General features: G+C 38.6%; 1 protein-coding gene across 1 annotated transcript in view; it reads left to right on the top strand.

Annotated features, from left to right (window-relative positions):
* Nucleotides 1-2,678: 2,678 nt before the first annotated feature.
* Nucleotides 2,679-10,231, top strand: part of SLC25A46 (solute carrier family 25 member 46) — a 26,575-nt gene continuing 19,022 nt past the window's right edge. The window contains exons 1-3 of the mRNA XM_007947594.2: nt 2,679-2,967; nt 6,137-6,179; nt 8,076-8,133. Of these exons, the coding sequence (XP_007945785.1) occupies nt 2,679-2,967; nt 6,137-6,179; nt 8,076-8,133 (390 nt within the window). The remainder of the gene's footprint in view (nt 2,968-6,136; nt 6,180-8,075; nt 8,134-10,231) is intronic.

Raw genomic sequence — 10,231 nt, 5'->3', positions numbered from 1 at the left:
CACAAGTCATATACTTGGTTCTGTTTGGGAAACATTTCCCTCAGATATTCTCATCGCTCACTCCCTCACTTCATTCAGGTGTCTGCTAAAAGGTCACTTCCTCAAGGGGGACTTCCATGACCACCCAGTCTAAAAAAGCTCCATCTATTGCAGGTATTTATCTAGCTTATTTTACCATTGTATCCCCATTGTCTACACCAGTACATGTCACAAGGTAGGAACTTAATATATTTAATTAAAGGAATGGATGGATGTAACATTTTAGTATTTGTTTATTAATAATTGATGGATAATAATTTTTACTCCTGAGATTCTTTTCATTTTCTCCTATTATAAACAATTATGCCTTGAACATTAAAATAAGTAAATATATGCAACCAGTATTTGTTTCCAAAGACTTCGAAGTCAAAATATATGGTAACTTTTATGTTTTTTGATACATATTGCCAAACTGCCCCACCAAAAAGTTGTTAGGGTTTATATCACTCTAGAAATGAATGAGAGTACTTTCTTCTCACCATAGATGACAATGTACATCTTTTAAACATTGTTAAAATTATCTTTCTTGAATTACTAGAGGACATTTTTTGATATCATATTTCCATTTCCATTTTTTTTATGAATTACCATTTCATATCCATTGTCCATTTTTTCTACTGATTTGCCTTTTCTTTATTCATTGGTGAGAGTTATTTTTGCATTAAAGTTGCTGACCCTTTGTCAAAAATATGTTAAAATGTAATTTTCCAAGTTTGTGACTTGCCTTTTGACTTTGATTACTATGTTTTTCCTATTTTGTTTACCATACATAAATTAAAATTCTATATGGTCAAATTCATTAGTTTTTCCCTAAATGGCTTTTGACTTTGTTATCACTAAGAAAATTTTCCAATCCATTGTCTGAAAAATATTCACCTACTTTATTCCAATATAAAATAATGGAAAAATACAACACATTACAGCTGTAATTTGAGAGTAAGCTGTGAGGTAGGATTCTTACTGCATTTCCCCCTGAACTGGCTACCTAGTTGTCTTCTTCTTCATAATTCATTCTTTCTCCACTGATGTGTGTGTGAAATTGTGATATGCCACTGTATTTATATTACAAGTACTCACACACGTACACTTGGGCCTTCTTTTAATAAACAATAGGTATAAGACCTTAGCCAATCGCATCAGTAGAACCGTTGTTCCAAAGGGCCAAAGCAGTGTTTTTTATTGTCGTACTCAGTATCTGCTTTGGTATTGTTGTTGTTATGTGCCCTCCAGCCGGCCAGACTCATAGTGACCTCTCCTTGGGTTTCTGACGCAGTATCACTACGGAAGTAGATTGCCCATCCTTCCTTCCGAGGAGTGGTGGGTAGTCATCCAGTAATTTGGTATTGTTGTTGTTGTTGTTATGTGCCGTCGAGTCGGCCCCGACTCATAGCGACCCCTCCTTGGGCTTCCGAGGCAGTATCACTACGGAAGTAGGATTGCCCAAGTTCTTGAGTAATACTGTATAGCTTACGAGAGTCAACACCTTTGTCCAAGCTCCGTTACAACCCAATCAGGTTTAAGAATGTAAATCTGCGGAAAACGAAGTTGCCTATCACTTTAAATTAAGGTTCGCTTCTGGAAGATTTGAGAATAGTGCGTCAGGATTCTTTCTTGAAAGCCCTGAGAATCCTGGTCGCTCCGATGGGAAGAAGGGACACAGAAGGAATCCATGAAGGCTGTCAGACCTAGGGAGAGCGACTCCGCCCCAAGAGCCCCTGAAGCTGATGAAAACAGGTAGTAGGCGCTCTCTACAAAAGTGCTCTAAAATTTTCAACTAGTGATCTCGATTTTGAACGATTATCACTGGGAGTGTGAATGATTAAGATGCACAAGGAAAAATAGCACTATTTTTAAACAAATAGAAAACTATTTGTTTTGTGGATGTAAAAAAGCAAAATGCTTAATTTCTAAATCCCAGAGGGCAGTCTGTATTCATTCCTATGGGGGGGGGGAGGGCTTCTTTCTTCTGAGGCATTCACTTGAACTTTCCTACCTCCTTGTCCCAGGAGCTCTGTTAGCGTAATGCCTAAGGCACTTGACTACTAACCAGGAGGCTGGCGGTTCCAACCCACCAGCCACTCCTCAGAAGGAAGGTTGGGCAATCTACTTCTGTAGTGATACTGCCTGGGAAATCCAAGGAGAGGTCTCTATGAGTCGGTCGACTCAATGGCACATAACAACAACTTTCTTGCCCCAGTCGTATGTAGCATGTGTTCACTGGCCCAAACAAATTTCTCCAAATTCTTTCCAAAACCCTAAATGCCGGAGACAACCGTAGATGGAAATTTGCTAACACCTGCAACTCTAACCTCTAATAGCTCCGCAGGGAATTTCTGGCCAAGATCGCGGCGGTCCAGCACCACTGATGCGTTATCCACCTCGATTATCTCAATCATCCTCCCACACCCTTACTGAAGTTGACAAAATTTCTAGGGTTAGCACGGGGTTCCTCCAACTGTGGCCGGAAAAGGCTACGGTCACGTGTTCCCACGACTTCCGGGTTTGTAATGTGACTTCCGGTTGTCAGAATATCCCAGACGCGGCAGGGACCAAGGAAGGAAAGCTGTGTGGCCTCCGGTCGCCGTGGCCCCAGTGGTGGAGGGCCTTGCGTAGGCTTGCCTCCTCCTGCCCCGGCAGCGATGCATCCGCGGCGCCCGGAAGGATTCGATGGCTTGGGCTACCGAAGTGGCTCCCGGGATGATCAAGGTTTTGGAGGCGCCGGTGCTTTTCCTGCAAGGTCCTTCAGCTACGCGTCGGACATGAGCCACTGGGTGACCACTCCCCCAGATATCCCGGGTAGTCGCAACCTGCACTGGGGCGAGAAGAGCCCACCGTACGGCCCGCCTGCTGCCTCCACCCCGCTCGAGGGACCTACGGAGGAACCCTTTCCCAGCGGCAGCGGCAGCGGCGTGCAGGGACAGAACAGCGGTGAGGGCTGTGTGGGCCGGGAAGGGGTGGGTAGACATTGAACTGCAGCTTGTGGCCTGCTCTCTGCAGACCCCGGAAGCCGCAAGGAGGGTCCCGCCTCTATTTCCTTCTCAGCTTACGACTGACCCCACCCTCTGTCCTCCTTTCGTCCTCTGCTCGTCTGTCCTGCTTCCTCTTCTTCACACAAACATTTTCTCTGGGATCACCTCCAAAAAAGATACTTGCCTCAGCCAGGGGTTGTACAGTCGGTATTGAAGGAAATTCACTTATTTGCTATTTACTGGGAATTGTGTGAACAATACCTGATTCACTTTGACAGTTGCATTTCATTTATTTGTTATTTTACTTGAAGCTTTCTATTCTGGAAAGCCAAGAGGCTTACCTTATAGGTAGGCTTGGGTTCAAACATGGCTCTACAACTTACAGGCTGAGCGACTTTCTTAAGTAACTTCTCATATTAGTAGGGTAGAAGAATAATTCAGAATTTTTTTGAGTGCTAGAGGAGTTAGGAGTAATGATGGTACAGTATAGGGCACATAGTAGTCTTTTCCTTTTTAATTAATATATTTTTTTTAGATCCCCAAACTATTCCTTCTCCTATTTTCCTCCTCCTCCGCCTGCCCTAAAAACTGTACTAAAGAGTTAGAAACACTGATGCAATTTCAAGATAAGGTTTTGGAATCAAGAAATAATTACTATCTTTTGGGACCTGGAAAAACTTGTGTTTCAATTGCAACACCACATGATCTAGATATTCTCAACATCTTATATTCATAAGATAGAAGTAATGCCTGCTATTTCCCATTCTCCTGGACTTACTAAAATAATAAGTTAATTATATCATCAAATACTAACTATATTCTAGATAGCTCCATTCTCATTTCCTTATTTTGACTTGCAAATGAGATAGTATTTACTCAATTTGTGTTTAATGGGAGGAATAGACTTGAAAGCTCATCCAGTAAGCAAATGAGGAGTGGAGGAGGAACAGTGCCTTAGCCAGTGTAATACAGTTAGCTTTATTCCTTTTATCTGGAGTTCTAGAATACTAGGAGCTCTGGTAGCATAGTGCCTAAGACACTTGACTGCTAACCAGAAGATTGGCTGTTCAAACCCACCAGCCACTCCTCGGAAGGAAGGTTGGGCAATCCTACTTCCTTAGTGATACTGCCTTGGAAACCCAAGGAGGGGTCACTATGAGTCGGGGCCGGCTTGAAGGCAAATAACAACAACACCAGAGACCTTTATAAGTTATAAATTAATTCATGGTGTGTGTACAGTTGCTACACAGTTACCTTCTTAGGCTATAAAGCTTATGTTTTTATCTTCTTATGTTATGCTTTAATGGTTGTAGTGAGGAGGAACTTGTTAATAAAACCCAGAATTTTTGTTTTGTTTTGCAGGAGTTAAGAGGCTGGTGAGTGTAATTTTGCAAGGAGGATAGAAGCTGAGAGAAACAATAGTAATCTCCCTAACACTTTTCAGAAAATACCAGTGGTATATTTCTGTACACACAAAAAGGAGGAAAACACCTTACCTGGATAAAAAGAGCATTCCTTCTAGCTTATAAGAAGCTGTGGTGGCGCAACAGTTAAAATGTTCAGCTACTAACCAAAAAGTTCGTAGTTCGAACCCACAAGCCACTTCCTAGGAGAAAGATGAGGGTGGTTTGCTTCTGTAAAGATTTACAGCATTAGAAACCTTATAAAAACCAAACTCACTGCCGTAGAGTCAAAACTTACTCATAGTGACCCTTCCTTGGGTTTCCCAGGCAGTATCTGTATGGAAGTAGATTGTCTAGGCTTCCTTCTGAGGAGTGGCTGGTGGGTTTAAACCATCAGCCTTCTGGTTAGCAGTCAAATGCCTTAAGCACTATGCCACTAGAGCTCCCTTGGAAACCCTATGGGCAGCTCTGTTCTATAGGGTTGCTATAAATCAGAATTTACTTGATGGCAGTGGGTATCTATCTTGTCTATTTGTCAAGGCAAGGATGAATCAGATAGTTTTCTCAGGGACATACTTATATAGCCTTGTTCTGATTGTAAAAAAAATATTGAAGGTTTCATTTTATTTCAAAGAGCAGAAACAGAGAAAAAAAAATGAAAGAATTATTCTTCATGACTGTGGTGTTACAGCTGGAATTTAATGTCTAGACTCCGGGGGCTGTGATATTTCACCATGCTAATTTTGGGTTGTTTAGTAAAAGAGAAAGGTGGTTTCATTTTGAAATGCAGAGGAACGTTTCCAGCTGTAAACTTTTCCAGTGATACTATAGAAATACCATCAGCAGTAGTATATATAGTACCCAGTAACCTATCAGAGACTGAATTAAACAGCTACTCAAAATGTTTAAATCTTGGGGTGATAGGGAAGAAGAAAGTTTTATTTCCCTGTGTGTATTTCCCCGAGTGTTTATTCATATTAATAATTTAGAAGCATTTTACCTGTAATTACTGGTTTAATGTAGGTTGTTGGTTTAATGTAGATATTCTCCACCAATAGCAATGATGTGGGAGGTAAAGTTGTTGGTTTAAATATCAGTCAGGGCCTTCCATATGAAAATGTTTAAATTAATATCTATGTCAAAAATTGAGAACTGGTAGCTTTTAAGTTCTACCTACACTCTAGTAGCATAGTGCCTAAGGCACGTGACTGCTAACCAGAAGGCTGGCGGTTCAAACCCGCCAGCCACTCCTTGGAAGGAAGGTTGGGCAATCTACTTCCATAGTGATACCGCCTCTGAAACCTAAGGAGGGGTCGCTATGAGTCAGGGCCGACTCGATGGCACATAACAACAACAACAACAGTCATGTTTAATTTGGCCCACATATGGTTTTAATGCTTTTTAAAACAGTTACCAATATTTAAAAATTGGAAGATTTGGTATAAAATGGAATATCTTTTTAGAAACATTATAGCTTAGAAACCTTGGGCCTACAATCCTACATGACAGTGAATTGAAGCTAGGGAGCAATTGTTTCTTTAGAAGGCCTGTACTTTTCAACTTACCACAAGCCCTAAAACAATTCATATGACTTTCCTGGCCCTTTTAAGAATTTTTACTTTTATACCTGGAGTTTAAATGAGCTGCCTGTTACTAAAAGAAAGGAAATTCATTATTTTGACAATAAAATATTGTTTATAAGTAATTTTATTCCTTCTGTTTTAGAACAGTTAAATAGATTTGCTGGATTCGGTATTGGACTTGCAAGGTAATGTTTTATGTAAAGATGTTTTTATTTAAAGTTTTTTTTTTCTTTAATATAATTTATAGTAAATGATTAGTATTCCTTCCTTTCCCCTACTTGTTTGTCAGTTTGTCATAATGTGATGGCTTATGCATTGCTGTGATGCTGGAAGCTATGCCATTATGATTTCAGATATCAGCAGGGTCACCCTTGGTGGACAGGTTCCCGTGGTGCTTCCAGACTAAGGGTCATCTGGCCCAATCCGTTTATTTCATTTTTAGTCTCCTCATGCATGTGAAAGCTGGATGGTGAATAAGGAAGATGGAAAAAGAATAATTTCTTTCATTTATGGTGTTGGTGAAAAATACTGAATATACCATAGCCTGCCAGAAAAAGGAACAACTGTGTTTTAGAAGAGGTATAGCAGAATGCTCTTAGGAGCAAGGATGGTGAGACTTCATCTCACATACTTTGATCATGTTATCAAGAAGGACCAGTCTCTGAAGAAGGATATCATGCCTGGTAAAGAAGAGGGTAAGAGAAAAAGAAAGATCCTTAAAAAGAAGGATTGATAAAGTGGCTACAACAGTGGACTCAAACATAGCAATTATTGTGAGGGTGACACAGGGCTGGGCAATGTTTCATTCTGTTGTATATGGGGTCGCTATGAGTCGACTGACTCAACACCACATAACAACAACAGAATTGTTTCCTTTAAGTTGATTGATTAGGACAACAAATTAAATATTGAATAATATTTTGCAGAAAAATTATTATTTAAAGTTTTTAACTTTTTTTCTTTTTGCAGAAAGAGTAGAGACTAGTCATTCAATTTTATAACCACAAAATAATTGTGTAAGAAATATTATAACAACTCCCATGGGTTTATCCAAAGAATGAAATCAAATGTAATCTTATTTTCCTTTCCCCCCAAAAAGTAATCATGTATTCAGCCTTCTTCATAAACATTTGAATGTTAACAATATATTTAGCAGCACGGAATCTAGGTTTTACTCACAATCAGCTTCTGATGATCTGTATTTTTTGTTTCTATTTCTAATGCTTATCAATATTTTATTTAAGAAGACTTCAGCCTTGATTATTCTGATCTTTAGTAAATCAGTTTCAGAAGCATTGGCATTCTGCTAGGCTTACATTTAATCAAGAGAAAAAGACCTCATTTGTGGAATTAAACTTGAGGATATTAATGTCAATAGAAACAAAGTTTGCATATTAAAGTTTTCCTTGCTGCTAAAATTAATTTTTTTTCCCTCAGCTTCACTTAGACTTAAGGCTTTTGTTCGTTTGATATATTATTTATATATAAGTAAATGTGTGTGTATGTATGTTTGTCACTGTTAGAAACTTAAGCTTATGGCTATAATTATTTGTGCGGGATGCTTTCAAAAGAAATATTTGATACATAAAATAATGGTCAGTTAACATAGTCACTAAAAACCCTGTAACTCAATGCACAGCACATCAAAACCATTGAGTACATGGAGAGTAGATGGCTTTGCTTATAGGAACTTTGTCCATGGGCATCTTCTGAAAGAAATGAAAGGTGGCATTTAAAATGTTTGGGAAAGGAGTTTCTCCCATTAAGCATGCAGAGATCCAGTTTCATCTTTATACTAATAGTATGTTAGTTAGACACTAATGTTGTATGTTTCCCTTGCTTAAGAGTTTGCAGATCTGGCTTTAATTTGTTTCATAATTAATTTTGTTATTGGTAGAATATTTTGCAAACATGTCTAGACTTTTAAAAAAATCTTTGTATTTTTACTTCTAAGAATGGCAAACAAACTAATACATGATTCTTCAGACAAGACTAATTTTGGAAACATGTTATAAATTAACTATGGCTTTGTTAAGTGTGTGTATGTATATGTATTTATATATGTAATTATTTTTATATAGTCTCTTTACAGAAAATGTACTGGCCCATCCTTGCATTGTTCTACGCCGTCAGTGTCAGGTAAATGTGATTTCTGTGACATTCTAAAACAATAATCAACCCTAGTTGGAAATACAAAAATAAATGGTGTAAGACCATGTAACCAGTTATTCCATTTGTGACCTTCCAAAATCTATGTATATATCAGTTCTCAAACTTTTTTGCCTGGAGACCTCTTTCAAGTCTTAACAATTATCAAGAATATCCAAGGAACTTTTCTTTCTGTGATAGAGCTATAAAAAAACTAAAAACTCAGTTCTGTAGGACAGAGTAGAACCACCCCATAGGATCTTCAAGTCTGTAATCTTTGCTAAAGCAGACTGCCACATCTTTCTCCAAAGAGCCACTGGTGGGTGGGTTTGAATCTGCAGCCGAGTGCTGAACCACCAGGGCCCCTTGACATAGCTATAGATAAAATTTATCAATTTATTTAACTCAATAAAGATAAAGATAGTAACAAATCCATTCACTATCAACATTAACATGTTTGTGAAAAACAATTATTTTATATTTTGTTCTGATTTGGTTATTTGAAAAGTAATATTAATTCCCTGAGTTACATGCATCTTTCAAAGTTAAGACATTTGATTATACAATATCAAAAAATAAACTTCTTTAAAATGACCATCAATCTCATCAGAAAATTTAGTAGGTATTGGGAAGCTCTTTACAAAGAATGCAGGTTTTCCAGAATTCTAATGTTTGCTAGAAAACTCTATCAATGGCTAAAATACTGTCAGTTTTGTTTTTAATTGATAAAGCTCACTTTGTTCATTTCTGAGAAAATATCTAAAGAATGAATAACTAGTTTTCTCTCATTGTTTTTGAGCAAAAATAATGCTCCTTCAAAAAAGCAGCTAGTTCACCTTGAAACTCAGTCTTACCAGTGTTTTCCCTCATGACAGCCATTGTACTTCCTTGTACAGCATTGTTGTTGGCATTGTTGTTAGGTGCCATCGAGGCGGCTCTAACTCATAGTGATCCTATGGATAACAGAACAATACACTGCCTGGTCCTGTGCCAGCCTCACAATCCTGGCTGTACTTGAACCCTTCATTGCAGCCACTGTGTCATTCTACCTGGTTGAGGGCCTTCCACTTTTTCGTTCACCCTCCACTTTGCCAAGCATGACATCCTTCTCCAGGGAATGGTCCCTTCTGACAACATAACCAAAGTAGGTGAGAAGAAGTCTAGCTATTCTCGCTTCCAAGGAGCGTTCCAGCTGCGCTTCTTCCAGGACAGATTTGTTTGTCCTTTTGGCAGTCCACGGTACTTTCAGTATACCTCACTAACACCACAACTTAAAAGCATCAACTCTTCAGTCTTCCTTGTTCATTGTCCAGCTCTCACATGCATATGAGACAATTGAAAATACTATGGGTTAGGTTAAGCTCACCTTAGTGTTCAAGGAGACATGTTTGCTTTTCAGCCTCTGAAAGAGGTCTTTTGCAGCAGATCTGCCCAGCGCAATACAATGTCTGATGTCTTTCTTGACTGCTGCTTGCACTGGTGTTGATTGTGGAATCAAGTAATAGGAAATCTTTAACAACTTCAGACTTTTCTCCATTTATTGTAATGCGGCTTGTTGGTCCACTTGTGAGGATTTTCATTTTCTTTATGTTGAGATGTAATCCGTACTGCAGATTTGATGTCTTTTATTGTCATCAGTAAGTCATCCTTCAAGTCATTCTTACTTTAAGCAAGCAAAGTTATGTCATCTGTGTATCATAGGTTGTTAATGAGTCTTTCTCCAATCCTGATGCCACGCTCTTCTTCATATAGTCCACCTTCTCAGATTATTTGTTCAGCGTACAGATTAAATAAGTTATGGTGAAAGGATACAACCCTGATGCACTCCCTTGCTGATTTTTAAACCACGAAGTATCCCTTGTTCTGTTCGAATTACAGCTTCCTGGTCTATGTACAGGTTCCTGATGAGCATAATCAAATGTTCTGGAATTCGCATTCTTCTCACTGTTACCTATAATTTGTTATGGTCTAAACACAACAACAACAGCAACAAACAATCAAATGCTTTTGCATAGTCAAAATACATGTAAACATCTTTTTAGTGTTATTTGCTTTGAGCCAAATCCATCTGACATCAACAGTAATATCC

The sequence above is a fragment of the Orycteropus afer genome, unplaced genomic scaffold (assembly GCF_000298275.1).
Source record: "Orycteropus afer afer isolate SDZICR_OR568_19922 unplaced genomic scaffold, OryAfe1.0 scaffold00191, whole genome shotgun sequence".
Taxonomy (NCBI): Eukaryota; Metazoa; Chordata; class Mammalia; order Tubulidentata; family Orycteropodidae; genus Orycteropus; species Orycteropus afer.
Note: the sequence above shows the minus strand (reverse complement) of the source record. Positions and strands in the feature narration are given on the sequence as shown.